Source organism: Enhydra lutris, unplaced genomic scaffold (genome assembly GCF_002288905.1).
Source record: "Enhydra lutris kenyoni isolate GAN:26980312 unplaced genomic scaffold, ASM228890v2 scaffoldscaffold50, whole genome shotgun sequence".
Lineage (NCBI taxonomy): Eukaryota > Metazoa > Chordata > Mammalia > Carnivora > Mustelidae > Enhydra > Enhydra lutris.
Window position 1 is genome coordinate 14,261,005 of NW_019154134.1, and position 16,516 is coordinate 14,277,520.

The window sequence follows — 16,516 nt, forward strand, 5'->3', positions numbered from 1 at the left end:
GAACTGGAATTAGCTACCTGAAGGTCAGAGATGCTGCCCCCTCTTATACAGCATTCCTTAAATCCTTAAATGTGGTTAGGGTTCATCAGTTTTCCCTCTTCTATAGTCCTTACAGCTGTTGCAATTTAGTTAATAGTTTGTGTAATACATCTCTGTCTTCAACCTGACTATACTTTAAAAAATTATCTGGGATTACCTGGGGTAATTTTTTTAAAGTGCCCACTCCTAACTCACTCCCCATCTCCAAATAAGTTAAAATTTCTAGGAGTGGGGCCTAAGCATCATTTTTTAAAACTTCCCCAGCGATTATAATGATCTCAGGTAAAAAACTGTTGAGCTATAGCACAGTGTGTACCTCTAAGACAGAAAAGAAGTGTTACTCAGCCTGTTGCCCCCTGGAGTTTGACTCACTGTATGGCATTTGGTTAGCTGTCAGTTAATGTTGAATGAATGAATGAAAGATGAAGGAGCTAACAAATGAGGAAATGTGGCCAGGGAAGTTAGTCAGTTCCTTGTGGATAGCTTAGTAGACATTTCCTTTCTTTCTAATAAATAGTTACCAGACAAGTTAATAAATATACTCCACCTATTTTGGGATCATTATTAGTGTGAAACTCTTCTGCCCAAATGGTCTAATTTCCATTATTTACATAAAATCTCAGGTGTAAAAGTAGACTACAAAATTGGTAGGGCTCTTCTATAAGTCTTTGTGTTTCACTGAGTACAATATAGAAGAGAAATTACTGCATTCAGGTTTAGGAATTTTTGCCATGAATTTAAAGTAAGTACTTCCCATTTTCACATAACTAACTGCAACTCAATAAATTCTGTTGTATTTCAAATTTAATGCTGTGGGTATTTAAAACTTCCTATTTAGAAGAATATTTGTAGTTCTTTGGTAGGAGTCCTGCTAAGCTAAGACCTGGTTACTAGTATGTACCTCATTAAATGATAATTCTCTTTCTTCTGATCCATGTGTAACTAATGTTGTGGTAAGAGTTTAGAAAATCACATTTAATCTGACACAGTTCAACTTTTAAAAATGTGTTAATTTTTCCACAGATGAAAAGAAGCAAAGAATTGATAACTCAAAATCATAATCAAGAAGACATAAGTATTCTTCGTTGTTGGAAATGTAGAAAATGTATAGCAAATTCTGGTTGTTTGATGAATTATCTTGAGAATCAAGTTCTTAAGGTAAGTACTGTGAACTCAGTCTTCAAACACTTTGCTAGTATCTGAATGCTGTGGGCACACCCACAGGTGCACACCTATCCCTTTAACACTTGTCTTAGGTCCTTTTACTTTATTTTGCTTTACCAATGAAAACATTTCAAAGTAGTATTCACAAGCCATCTCATTTTCCATGGCTAAAATTAACTGTACATTTAGCTGCTGACATGAACATGCCCTCAAAGTGCAGTATCATAGATGTAAGTTGAAGATAATCGTTAGTGTTTTTCGTATCCCCACCATGAATGAGCTTTAGTCACAATTAAGTTCAAGATCCTAGTAAGAAATGGAAAACCTATTTTATATATATATTTATAAATACATATATATTTGTGTGCATGTATAGAGATATATGTCTATATATGTATGTGTGTTTGTGTGTATAGTTAGTATTCAATATGGACCTAGAAGAGCAACTTCATGTGTAATTTGAAAGTCAATAGGAAAATCTAAGTAATATTTAAAAGCTCTTTATTAGACATCCTGGTGAAAATAAGTGGCTTTTAAACAATAAAAATAAAATCCCTCAACTGCTCTAAGAGCATTAGGGAAGAGGCAGTATGAAAGAAGTACAACTCGACAGTAATTCATAGAAGGTAGGGAGTTCTTTCAATACAGTGACTATAATCAGCTGTCATTGTTTGTTTCCCCTTCTTTGAGAGACACTCAGGTTTTGGTTCTTGTTAGTTTGTGGGCTTTTTGTTTTGTTTTGTTTTTCGCCTCAACCATATGTAATCATGATTATTTCCTCACCACTCTAACAAAGTAGCCAACTAGAATGGATAATAGTAGCTAATTTTGTTTGCATACTTACTACATATCAGATACTTCTTAAAAATGGACAAAACATTTTAATGGGGGGGAAAACTTATGCTAAGAATAATTTGTTGGGTATTATTTACACAGAGTAAAAAAAATTAAGTATGCAATTTGATAAATTTTTCACTCCTTTCTGCTGTGAATCAGATCAATATATAAATTCCCATCACTCCAGAAGGTTGTTTTGCCCTTTTCCAGCCAGTTGCCTCCTCTCCCTCTCATAGGACAATCACTATACTGATGTCTCTCACTGTACACTAGTTTTGCCTGTTCTTCACCTTCATTCACATGGAAACATGCAGCATGTCATTTGTACCTGACTTATTTTGGTTAGCAAATGTTTTAGAGATTCATTTATGTTTTTTTGGGTTTTTGTTGTTTTTGTTTTTACTGAGTAGAATGCCATTTATCGTTTATGGATATATAATTTATCAATTTTTTTCTTGTTAGATATCTGAATTTCTAGTTTTGGGTTATGAATAAAACTACTTTCAATATTCTTGTAAAAGATTTTCTGTGTTTCCGTTTTATTTTTTCTGAGGGCCCACAAAGTAGGTATTTTTTTAACTCTGTCTACTGGTATAACATTGCTATGTCAGGCATTGTTTCTAAATGCTTTAAAATATTAATTCACTTTATAAGCATGCTCGTCTCAACTGCAATCCTCAAAGGCAATAATGAGACCTTCTCATGCCTGCCTTTTTCTGTCATGCAGAATCTAAATTAGGGAGCTTTCCTGGGTTCTGTTGGGAAGGCAGTCACAGTCACCTTCATTCATGTTTCAACCTGCATCTTCCTAAACTTCACTGGTCAGTATTCCTTCCTGGCCATCAGAGCAGGTGTATTTTAATGTTTTTAGAAGCTGCTACCAGTTTTCCAAAGTAAATGTAAATTTCAGTTGTTCTACATCTTTTTCAGCCCTTTTTCAGACTTTGTAATTTTAGTTGTTCTGATAGATGTGTACTGGTATATCATTACTGTTTTAATTTGCATTTCCCTACTGATTAATGATGTCAAGTACCTTCTTATGTGTTTGTTGGTTAGGCATTGTTCTAAATGTCTTATATTATTCTGTATACGGTAAGAATAGATTGTCTTGAGGAAGATAATCTCTACTTCATAGATAAGGAAACTGAGGTACAGACATTTACATTATTTGCTCCAGATCATACTTTTCCTAAGCAATGCAGCTAGAGTTGGACCTGACACTGAAGGTCCAGAGCAAGTACTCTAAACTCCACCGTCTCTTTGCTCCTTTTGTTCCTCCCTCAGGACAGCATGCAATTTCACACCTTCTCAGTAGAGTGGCTGATACTTTTATTTAAGTGCAGAACTCCCAGTTATTAATTCATTTAATAGTTATTTAATGAGCAAGAAAACGTTAAGTGCTACTTTAGTATTGGCATGGGTTGTACAAGAAAGGGATGCAGAATACAAAAAAGCATTCTACTTCTCCAGGAGCTTTATTTTTATTTTTTATTTTTTAATTTTGTTTTATTTTTTTAGGGGCTTTAAACCTAGATGAAGACAGGCCAAGCAGTATATCCTGATTTGATAAGTCCAGTGACAAAGGGAGGTGAACCAACTGCCCCCCTGGGCTAGTTATGGAAGGCTTCCCAGAAGAACCAGAACAGTAACACACACGTGCGTGCGCGCACACACACACACACACACACACACACACACACATAACTTTGTAAGTATAATTTATAAGCCATAAAATTCATCCATTGTAAGAATATGGTTACAGGGGCGCCTGGGTGGCTCAGTGGGTTAAAGCCTCTGCCTTCGGCTCAGGTCATGATCTCAGGGTCCTGGGATCGAGCCCCACATCGGGCTCTCTGCTCAGCAGGGAGCCTGTTTCCTCCTCTCTCTCTCTGCCTGCCTCTCTGCCTGCTTGTGATTTCTCTCTCTGTGTGTCAAATAAATAAAATCTTTAAAAAAAAAAAAAAGAATGTGGTTACATGACTTTTAGCAAATATTTGAGTTGAGCAACTGTCACTATAATATAGTTTCAAAACCTTCCATCACTCCAAAAAGTTACGTTAGGCCCATTTGCCCTGCACCCATGCCCAGACCCAGGTAACCACTGAACTGCATTTTTGTTGCCATAGCTTCATATTTAAAATAAAATGTATATGTATACATATATATACATTTTATTTATTGTTTGTTAATTTTATTTATTTATTAATAATATAATTATATATTACATTATATTATTATACAATAATATAATACATTATATTATTATACAATAATATAATATTATATTATACTATTTATTATATTTATTATATTATTATTATATTATTTATTATATATATTTATGTATATATACACACATATATAGACACATATATATAGCTATTGAAACTGCCTTATAGGATAGAAATATATAAAACAATGTGTTAAATATATATTTATAGAAATCTACATTCAATGTTTGTATTTCCATTAAATATTAAAATATATGCATGTAAAATAAGACATACATATATAAAAACCTCTTAAAAGCTAATCTTCAGAATTAGTATCATTGTTAAGTCTGGGAGAAGTCTGTAATCAAGGATCCTGAGGGGGCTTCTAAAGTAGTTGTTGTATATTAGTTAAACTGAGTAGTGGATATATTGGTATTTGCTTCTCTTTCAGTCTTTCTTTAACTATAAAAATGCTTTACATTTTACACATGGAAGCATTTCATAAAAATTATTAATGATGAACAAAAGATTTGGGTTTTTTTTCTTAAAGAATTTATTTATTTATTTGACAGAGAGAGACCACAAGCAGGCAGAGAGACAGGCAGAAAGAGAGAGGAAGGGAAGCAGGCTCCCTGCTGAGCAGAGAGCCCGATGCGGGACTCGATCCCAGGACCCTGGGATCATGACCTGAGCCGAAGGCAGAGGCTTAACCCACTGAGCCACCCAGGCACCCTGCAAAAGATCTGTTTTAATTAAAGGAAACTAAAAATACTGAACCTAAACATAATTTTATCAGATACTATGCTGAAAGAATGCTTAATTTATCACCTCTTATCTTTATTGCCTATTAAACTATACAGTTAAAAAGTCATGTGTATAAAATAAGTTTGTTTCTGAAAGTGTTGTGTTGTTTTAATTTCTGTAAATGAAATTATACTGTAAGTGGGTCCTTTTCCAGGAATTGTTGCTTTCACTGAAATCACCATGGTTAGTACAGTTCCCACTGATTCTTACTTTGGTGTAGTGTTCTGGCGCATTAATACTTCACAGTGTATAATGCATTCCTGCTTTGACAGACATTGGAGTCTTACAGTGTTTTGCTATTACAAACAGTGCTATTATGAGCTCTCTTGTACATACCTTGGCACCCATGGGCAGGAGTGAATTTCTGAGAGTAAAGGCAGCAGCCTCCTAAGACATGTGCACGCTCAGCCTTTGCTGGGCAGCCCTGAACTGTTTCTGTTGACAATGCTAAGAGCAGGTCTTGAGCATTGCTTATCACCCCCATTGTCGCTGTCACTAGCATTCCACATCTCATCTCTCAGGCTCTTGGTGTTTTCTGTCAAATGGCTTTTTTTTCTTACCTGGTTTTTGTAGGTACTTTTCCTTTGTTTGTTTGTTTGTTTTTTTTTGTTTTTTTGTTTTTTTGTTTTTTTAGTTTTTCTTTATGTGTTCTAAATAGTAATCCTTTATTGGTTTTTCTATTGCAAATATCTTTGGCCAGTTTGTGTAACTTATATTGTACTCTTTGTGGAATTTTTAAAGGAACAGGAGTTCATCATGTACTGTAGTTGACTTTTAGTCATCTCCTTCATATTTTGTACTTTTTGTTTAAGAAATTGTTCTGTGCCCTGAGGGGAAGATTTTTTCCCTTTCCTTTTACTGAGTACCACAGTTGACATTAGCAAGTTTCCTTCTGTCTTCCTCTGAGCAACACATTTACTGTTCGTTCACCCTTATACTGAGATTATAACCCATATTTATGTAGGGGGTCCCCCTTAGAATCTCCTCACCCTGAGTGAATCTCAGACTATGTCTGCTGTCCTCAGCACCCCACACGGACTTGAAATGACCCTCAGAACAACACAGAGAATCAGGAAACTGGGAAGACGACATCCATAGCTTTTGGCTCAAGGACCACATTTCTTTAGCCCTGTCCATGCCAGGAAATGGAGGTCCCACACTCTGCTTTTTAACATCAAAAACTTGATACTGGGATCACAGTAACTTGCTGCAGAGTAACCAAATACCTTCAAAACCAAGCTTACTAGAAAAAAAGAGCACAGACACAGTCCTCTCTTCTGCTTTCATAATACTGAGAAGGTATATCAGCTTGGTGGAAGCTAGGTCATGTGTGGAACTTGAGCTGTAAGGCAATCTAGGACATTTGAACTTTAGCTTTCCAGCCCCTGGCATGTAGTAAGGCATGTAAGAAGGAATTTGGAAGGAAATTTTGAGACAGTTTACACTGTCAACTACTCAAATTTTGAGACAGTGTCCACAAGGAGGAAAGGGGCTCCTACCCCAGCTTTTAGGCTTAAGATACATGAAATATGAGCAAGAACCAAAACCAAAATCAAAATAACAAAAACCCTGGGGCGCCTGGGTGGCTCAGTGTGTTGGGCCTCTGCCTTCGGCTCAGGTCATGATCTCAGGGTCCTGGGATCAAGCCCTGCATCAGGCTCTCTGCTCAGTGAGGAGCCTGCCTCTCCCTCTCTCTCTGTCTGCCTCTCTGACTACTTGTGATCTCTGTCAAAAAAATAAGTAAAATCTTTAAAAAAATAAAATAAAATAACAAAAACCCTGAAAACATAAAAATGCAATGACAGAAATGCTCTCCATTTGTGAGGTCTTGGCCAGTGATTAAGAATGGTGTCCTCAGTTTTAGTTTTTTAGTCAATTTTGATACAGCTTTGGACATGTCAAGTTTATGTGGCTCATAGAACATTCCAGTAGAGATTTCTAAGAGGCTGCCGATTCTAAGGATATGGGATTGAGAACAGAGATCTGAACTAAAAGTGGGGTTCTGGGAGTCATCAGCATACAAGTGGAGAGTACCACTGTGACAGTGCATGAGATTGCCATGTGCAATGTGAATGCAGTGAGAAAGAGGGCCAAGGAGTGTTTAAAGGATGGACAGAGAAAACAAAGCACACACAGTAGGAAAAAAGACGAGCAAGAAAGGTAGGGCTAAAAATCAGGGTACAGTGTTACACAATTCAGTGGATGGGTATCTCCTAGGAAGAGGGATTGGTTAATGGCACTGGGTCTTTTGGGGAGATGTCAAAGACCAGACACTAGCTTCAGTGTACAGGTTGTACACCGCAGAGTTCTGAAGGGTGTTGGTCTGTGAAGGGTGCCCTCCAGATTTGTGTTGAACTGGCATACAAACTGGACATGTATAGACACCCTACATGACAGTGTACATTGGCTTTAGCAAAGGGGAGGTCAAGGTTCATTGTAGTTGAGAGAATTGAAGGCCAAGTACCAGGTTTTAGTGAATGGAGGAAAATGGGGACTGAGGAATGGTCCAACACTTATTTTAAAGCATTATAATGACAGGGTTATGACTCTTTTTCAGTTACAGCCTGTGGAGTTTTTCAGCTTTCAAACTCCACCCCTAGAATCAAGGTGGCCAAGATATGATTACTGAATGTTGAATTGAGTATTGGATTATACAGCTTTTCCACCTTTTTTTGGCTAACATATTTTGCTCATTTTCTCTCTGACTTTATTAACCTGATGGTATCTTTTTTCCAGTAGCTACAATAATGAAATAAATCATACTTATATTGTTTATTTTGAAATATTTCTATGTTCTCTTTTGTTAGTGTCAGCATATATTTATTTCATATTTAATCTTTCCACATGCTGTAGACTTAATGGTATCTCCTCTATAAGCTCATGGTGAAGTTTTATTCCCCGGTGTGTTTGCATCCGGAGATGGGTCTTTAGGGGGTAATTAAGGTTAAATGAGATCTTAAGAATAGGACCCTAACCTGAAAAGACTGTGTCTTTATAAGAAGAGAGAGGTCTCTCTTTCTGTCCACCATGTGTGGTCTCTGTGAGAAGATGGCTATCACAAGCTAAGAAGAGCGATCTTTCTGGTATTTGAGCATGCTGCCACTTTGATCTCAGATTTCTAACCTTTGGAACTGAGAGGAATAAATGTCTTCTGTTTAAGTCACACGGGCTATGTCTGGTATTTTGGTAAGGCAGCCCAAGCTAAGACACAACAAACAGTTCCTATAATAGACACTGGAAATTCAAACAAGAGCACAAGGGAGATGCCCTGTCCTTGCGAAGCTTTTGGGATAGTGATTGATCATAAATACTAATTTATGGCCATGTAAATGGCAAAGAGAAAAAGTATAGAAAGCCATAAGAACAGGATATAGACAGGATTGAACTAACTTGTAACAGGAAGGCTTGTCTGAGGAAGTGACTTGTGTGGGGATGTGGTGGAAGACTAGTGACAGCAATACATGAGGTAGCACATTCTAAGCTTTGGGGCCCTGTGCTGGAGAGAATATGGGCTATCCATGGAATTAGAAGATTTCCATGATTGGAGTTCAGAGATCAAGAGGGAGTTTGGCAGGATTTAAAGCTACAAAGAAAGGTATTAGGTCATTTATGGTCTTGTGAGCCAAATTAAGGGCTTTGATCTTTATTCTAAAAGCTGGGAAGCTAATGAAAAGGAGTGATATGACCATTGAATTTTAAAAAGATTATTTTTATTGTGTGTGTTGTGTGAAGAGTGAATTTTTAGAAAGTTGACAAGGTTGAATGTGGGGAGAACTTAAGTGAGGCTTTAAATCATTTTTGTATTCATTCTGACTTTTTGAGTAAAAAAAAGTTTTCATCCTCAAGTACCTTCTCAGAGTACAAATAGGAAAAAAAGAGGGCAGGATAATAGAATTTGATTCCTTTATATTTGTAACACTCTAATTAATAATGTAAATGACGTATTTTTTACCCAGTCTTTTCCCTTTTATGTTTATAGCCGTGTAGTTAAATATATAGTTGGCTTACTTTTAATGAATTAGCTGAGGGAGTATTAATGCTAATATTGGAAATGCCAAATGTTAAACATCTTTCAAAAATATCATATAATATTAAATTGTCTATGTCAGCTTTATACATTAAAACTGTCGGCTTAATTAAAAATCCTAAAGTTCATTTAATGATAAAAAGATAGTGCATAACATTTGTAATTTTAAAATTACATGAAGTTCTCCCTGTACATAGCAACCAGAAACATTCCCTACCCTTAAAGAACAAACAAAATAACAATGCCTTGGCTCCCCCTGCTGCTTGAACAAATTATTTCAGTTACAAAATATTTTGTCAATATTTCTTGGATAGCATTAAGTGAAATTGGCTGTTAATTCCTCCTTCTTCTCTTCCTTCCTCCCCCAAGTATAAATTCGAGACCTGAAAAAACTGTTTTGCAAGGTTTTTTTAAGTCCTAATAATACTGTTTTTGTAATTTTCAGTTTAATTTTTTCCCAAAGGAGATAACCTTTCATGCTATTACTTTAAAGGCTTTAAATTCCTAAAATCAGGTTGCTTCCATTGTAGTCATTTATCTTAAAATACATCTGTTAAAACTTGTCTTATCACATATGTTTTTGATTTTTAAAAATTAGTTGACAAGACAAACCATTAGAGACTCTTAATCCAACAAAACAAACTGAGAGTTGCCAGGGGGAGGGGTATAGGGAGAGGGTGGTGGGGTTATGGACATTGGGGAGGGTATATACTATAGTGAATGCTGTGAAATGTGTAAACCTGGCAATTCACAGACCTGTACCCCTGGGGCTAATGATACATTTTATGTTAATAAAAAACCTTTTTAAAAAAAATTAGTTGACAGTAGACTTATAAACTTAATAGTGTGATGCCCTGCTTTACCTGTTAAACTATATTGCAAGTAAATACCATGAATATTACATATGTTTTCTAAGACTGTGTGTAAGTACAGGTGAAGTAGTTGGCAGTCTCATTTATAATTGAGGCTCCTTCGTTGATCCTGGCTGTCTTTGTTTGCTATACCTAAGTTGCCTGAGGAAAAAATGGAGAACACTGTACATTCTTCACCTAGCCTTTCACATTCCTCTCAGGTGTATCAGTTGCTGTAATTGATTTTCTTCTTCCTCTGTTGGCATGAGACAATGCTTTAACTCTTAACTATTAAGAGAAAAATGTGTGCTTGCTTCATATTAATAGTTCTCAAATAAAAATCAGGTTGGGTCCCATTCAGAATCAGTTGTAGAATTTTTTTCTAAACCTACCTTTCATTTTCTATAAGTTAGTGTATCATTTGTGGTTAATTTAAAAATAAGTTATGGCTCAGGTTTTTGGTTTTTTTTGTTTTTTTTTTTTGTAAGGGAAAAGTAGTATCATGGCTGAAAACATACTCATGCTAATGATATCAGAAGGTTGATTGCCTGAAAACGATAGTATTTATTTGATACAGGAAGTAACACTTCAGTGACTGAGGTCACTCTGTCCTCAGTGACTGAGGATGGAAGTTCTGAAGCTCGACTGTCTGCTGGAAATCCTTGCTTCTGTGACCTTGGACAACTTACTTAAAAGTTACCTAATTTCTCTTGTCTTTGTTTCCCTGTCTGTAAAATAGTAAAAATCCTTAAATCCTTAAAACAGTCCCTACTGTGCCTGGGTATAGTAAACACAGCATAAATATTAGTGAGCTAGTAAAAGTAAGTACCTTCTAAAATACCCTTCATAGTTCTTAGAACTGTGATTCCAGTTTATTCTCTTAAGAATGTTCAGGAAGCATCCCTACAATTTATAGTCGATGATGGTTTCTGTGTTATTATGGTCAGTCTTACAAGATTAAATATGATCACTTTATTTGATTACATAATATAATGGAGTATGCACAATGAAATAACAAAATGAGATAATAAATGTAAGGTACCCAGCATAGTCACTGGCATATATATATATATATATATATATATATATATATATACACATATATATATGTATACTTTATTTATTACTTCATTTTATATGTATGTGTATGTGTGTGCATGTGTGTGTATATATATATATATAAATTTTATCTCCCTTTATATGGTTAATATGGTGTCTAGTAATCATTCAGTAAATATTGATAGGATGACTGCCATTAATTTACTTTGACATTAATATGCTACAGTTCTTTGTACCAGTGTAGAAATATTTACTTAGTCCATATATAGATAAAACCTTGAAAACTCAGAGAAAGTTTTGGATCTAATATCAAAGTAAAAATGACTTTATTTGTTAATTCCAGCTTGTGTTCTCAATAATAGTCTTTTAAAAAATTTATCACAGGGGTGCCTGGGTGGCTCAGTGGGTTAAAGCCTCTGCCTTTGGCTTGGGTCATGATCCCAGGGTCCTGGGATTGAGCCCCACACCGGGCTCTCTGCTTAGCAGGGAGCCTGCTTCCTCCTCTCTCTCTCTCTCTCTCTCTCTGCCTGCCTCTCGGCCTACTTGTGATCTCTGTCTGTCAAATAAATTAAAAAAAAAAAAATTTGTCACAGTTAGACTAATCTCAATAAAGGTCAGCTCCTAATGTAAGGGGCTAATGTGTATGAGGCCAGACGTTTGTGAGATTAATTCTATTCTGCTTTGTGAGATTAATTCTATTCTGCAAAGATGTTATCCATACCTTCGTTTCATTTCTAAGGCAAGGTATTTCGTTAAAGCTAGACTGCTTATTTTTATTGAGTCATTTTCAGTAAGTTTCCCAAGGTTCTTTAACAAACAGATTTGTATAGTCCACTTAAATTTGTTAAGATGAGCTTTGGCTCATATATGACCAAACTGTTAAAAATTCACATTTTTAAAGGAATTTTCTCTAAGAATACAGGAAGTAAAAGCAAGCACACTTCAGATTGAATCATGTTGTTGCATATGTCAGTAGCTGATTTTTTGTTACTGAATATTACTACATTACGTGGATCCTATGGTTGTTTATCCATTGTAGGGATGCCATAGTCGTTTTGGACGTTTAGGATGTTTATAATTTTGAGCTATAATAAAGTTGTTATGAATATTTGTATACAAATCTTTATGTGGATATCTATTTTCATTTCTCCTGGTTATTGCCAGCTACTGCTAGGTCTTAGGGTAAGTGTAGGTATTGTTTTTAAGTGACTGACCATAGGTTTTCTAAAATGTCTGTACCATTTTGCTTTCATGCTGGCAATGTATGAGATTTTTGGTTGCTCTTTGTAAGTACTGATACTGCTAGTTCTTTTCTTTTTCTTTCTCTCTTCATCCTGCTCTTTTTCTTCTTTATGAACTTTTAAAATAAATGTACAGTAGAATCCATTGTTGTTTGAATTTGCATTTCTGCAGTGACTAATGGTGTTCTGCCTTTTTTAAAATGTGGTTTTGAACATCAGTATGTGCCCTCTGTGAGGTGTCTGTTAAAAATCTTGTTCTCATTTTTAAAATTGTGGGTTGGTTTTTTTTTTTTTCCTTATTAAGTTGTAAGAGGTTTTTTTAATATTCTGGCTAAAAATTTCTTGTTGGATACAGGTTTTATGAATTTTCTTCCAGTCTGTGGTTTGTGTTTTTATTTCTTTACTGATACCTTTCAAATAGTTGATTGTTTTAATTTTTATGAAATCCACCTTATCATTTTTTTTTTAAATGGATTGTGTTTTTCTGCTCTGAGAATACATTTCCTATCACAGGGTTTTCTCCTCTATGTTTTCTTCTAGACAGTTTGTACTTACAGTGTTACCTTTTAGGACTCAGATCTATTTTGAGTTATTTTTATGTATGGTATGTGGTAAGCATCAAGATTTTTTTGTTTAGCATAATACCCTCTAGTTAGTCAATCAGAGAAAGACAATTATCATATGCTCTCTCTGATATGAGGAATTTGAGAGGCAGGGTAGGGGGTGGTGGGGGAAAGGGAGGGAAAAAATGAAACAAGATGGGACCAGGGAGGGAGACAAACCATAAGAGACTCTTAATCTCAGGAAACCAAGCAGAGGGTTACTGGAGGGGAGAGGGATGGGAGGGATAGGGTGGCTGGGTCATGGACATTGGGGAGGGTATGTGCTATGGTGAGTGCTGTGAATTGTGTAAGCCTGATGATTCACAGCCCTGTCCCCTGAAGCAAATAATACATTGTATGTTAATTTAAAAAAAGATTGTTTGGGACTTTTTTGTTTTCCTTTAGCCTCATACGTTTATCAAGTTGTTCCATCACCAGTTTTTGAAGAGTGTATCTTTTCTCATCACCTTGGCATATTTACCAAAAATTAATTGAGCATGTATACAGGTCTATTTGGGTTCTATCCTGTTCCACTGATCCAGTAAGTGTTGAAAGTAGAAGTGTATGGACTCCGCCTTTCGTCTTCTGTTGCAGAATTTCTTGGGGTGTTTCAGATCATTTGCATTCACGTAAATTTTGTAATCTGTCAGTTTCTACAAATAAGCCTGCTAGGATTTTGAGTGGGATTGTGGTGAATCTGTAAATTAATCTGGGAAGAACTGATATCTTAAAAATATGATATATTCATTGGTTTAATTCGGTCTTCTTTAATTTCTTTGTATAGTGTTCTATAGTTCTCAGTAGACAGATCTTAAATATATTGCATCAAATTTATACATAATGAGGGCATATTTTTGGATACTTTTCTAAGTGATACTTTAAACATTTTTGCTTTCCCATTATTTGTTGTTAATATACAGAAATGTGATACACAGACCTTTGTATGTTGACATCGTATACTGAAATTATGCAAACTTCTTAATTTAAACAGCCATTTTGGTGAATTCCTTAGTAGTAGTTTCTTCATATTCTGCTGACTACAAATAAAAGAGTTACATTGTTCTTTTATAAAAATTGTGCTAAAATATACATAATATAAAATTTACTACTAGTGATATTTAGTACATTTACAGCATTGCACAGCCATCATCACTGTCTAATTCCAGGACATTTTCATCCTCCCAAGAGGAAAGCTCATACTCATTAAGCTGTCACTCTCCATTTACCCTTCCCTCAAAACCCAGGCAACTACTGATCTGCTTTATGTCTATAGATGTGCTGGACTCTGGATATTTTACATAAATGCAGTCATACAATATGTAGCCTTCTGTGTCTGCCTTCTTTTACCCAGCATAATGTTTTCAATGTTATCCATGTTCTAGCATGAATCACTGTTCTATTTCTTTCTTCTTCACTTATGTTCTTTTTTCTTTATTATCCATCTTATTTGATGAGAAGTTGTATCTTGTTTTATTTTATTTTTTTTTATAATTTTTTTTAATTTTATTTTTTATAAACATATATTTTTATCCCCAGGGGTACAGGTCTGTGAATCGCCAGGTTTACACACTTCACAGCACTCATCATAGCACATACCCTCCCCAATGTCCATAATCCCACCCCCCCCAACCCCCCTCCCCCGATTAACCCTCAGTTTGTTTTGTGAGATTAAGAGTCACTTATGGTTTGTCTCCCTCCCAATCCCATCTTGTCTCATTTACTCTTCTCCTACCCCCTTAACCCCCCATGTTGCATCTCCTCTCCCTCATATCAGGGAGATCATATGATAGTTGTCTTTCTCCGATTGACTTATTTCGCTAAGCATGATACCCTCTAGTTCCATCCACGTCGTCGCAAATGGCAAGATTTCATTTCTTTTGATGGCTGCATGGTATTCCATTGTGTATATATATCTTGTTGTTTTATTTTTAATCTGTGTGTCTCTTTTCCTCTTCTTGCCATACTCTGCTGACTTGGACCATCAATACAGTGTGGTATAGAAACAGTGAGAATGAATTGTATATGTGTACCACATCTTTATCAATTAGATTGCTTCCATATCTTGGCTATCATAAGTAAGGCTGCAATAAACATAAATGTGAATCAGTCTTTTCAAAGCAGTGTTTTCATTGTTTGGGGGGGGCCGGTAAATTGCCCATTAGTGGAATTATTGGATCATACTATATTTCTACTTTTAATTTTTAATTCTATTTAATTTAAAAATTTTCTCTTCTTCTCTTTTTCTTATGTTAGTCACCATACAGTACATCATTAGTTTTGATGTAGTGTTCCGTGATTGATTGTTTGCATGAAATATCCACTGATCCATGCCCTCCTTAATACCTACTACCAGGCTCACCCATCCCCCCACCCTCCTCCTGTCGAAACCCTCAGTTTGTTTCTCAGAGTCCATAGTCTCTTATGGTTTGTCTCCTGTATTTTTAATTTTTTAAAAAGTCTCCATACTGTTTTCCACAGTGACTGTACCCATTTATAGTCACACCAAAAGTGATTGCCAGTGACTTTTTTCTCCACGTCTTTGTCAACACCTGTTATTTCTTGAGATTTTTACTTTAGCCTTTCTGACAGGTGTAAGTTATTGCTAAGTGTTATCTATTAAAATGCTTGCTGAGAGAATGTCTAATACCACTTACTTTTACATTGCCAGAATCAGAAGTAATGTTTCTTTTATTTTTACTTGAATCAATTTTCAAATTAAATTTTAATTATACAAGTATTATTTAATATATTCTCCCAGTAAAGCAATAATGAGAAAGTTAAGTTTCCTTTTAGTAACTCCTAACCTTCGTCTTTCTTCCTTCAAATCTAACCAATGTTGTCAACTTGGTACATGGCATCTTAGGTACTTTTTATGTTTGTTTCCTTAGAAAAGTTGTAATACTACTTATTTTTAGGTTGTGTATGCTTTTAATAGCATAGCTCAGAGTGCATTTATTTCTAATTCACTTGACTTTTTAAAAATAGCAAACAGTAGTAGTAGAGATGTATCTTATTAGTACAAACAAATCTAGCTCATGTTCTTTACATGTCATGGTACTATTTTCAGCAAGAATAGAGATTGATCCTGAGTAGCTCATCTTCTGGAGTTCCTGTAACTGCTTTCCATTTTTTTTTCTAGGCATTTCCAGCTACCCTGAGATGTTGCTCTATTTCTCTCTTCTTTAGGTACACCTCTTGCCTGGAGACAGACAGACATCCATTCTACCCCTGATGGTTACCCAGGGCTTTTTTTTTGTCTCTCGTTTTCACCACGTTGATATGGACCATTATTTGTGTTGTTCTCATCTATTATGTACTTGGAACTTGAATACATTGTGCTGCTATTTCCTCATTCATCTTCCAGAGGCTCCTCATAATTTCTGGTTCACAGAAATCTCCCCAGCTATATTTTTTAGTTCAGTTCTTGGTTACTTTTATAATTGTCTTTGATAAATACTTTGTTTTGAGAGGGAGGATACACTAGATTATGTGCTTACTTTACTATACTGGAACCAGTAATTACTTACCTCTACCTGAATTTTTCCTTCTTTGGTTTTATGAGAATCTAGGATAAAATAAACCTTTGTACGTCTGCCCGGCACTCTTGTGAGGACATATATATTAGGGAGCAGTAAGATGATTGAGCTAGAGACTGTTTCTAGTATCTCCTCCTTTCTTC

General features: G+C 35.5%; 1 protein-coding gene across 1 annotated transcript in view; it reads left to right on the forward strand.

Moving 5' to 3' along the window:
* Nucleotides 1-1,062: 1,062 nt before the first annotated feature.
* The window catches only part of LOC111156979 (ring finger protein 180), a 162,051-nt gene continuing 146,597 nt past the window's right edge, over nucleotides 1,063-16,516 (forward strand). The window contains 1 exon segment of the mRNA XM_022518162.1: nucleotides 1,063-1,197. Coding sequence (XP_022373870.1) covers nucleotides 1,063-1,197 — 135 coding nt within the window.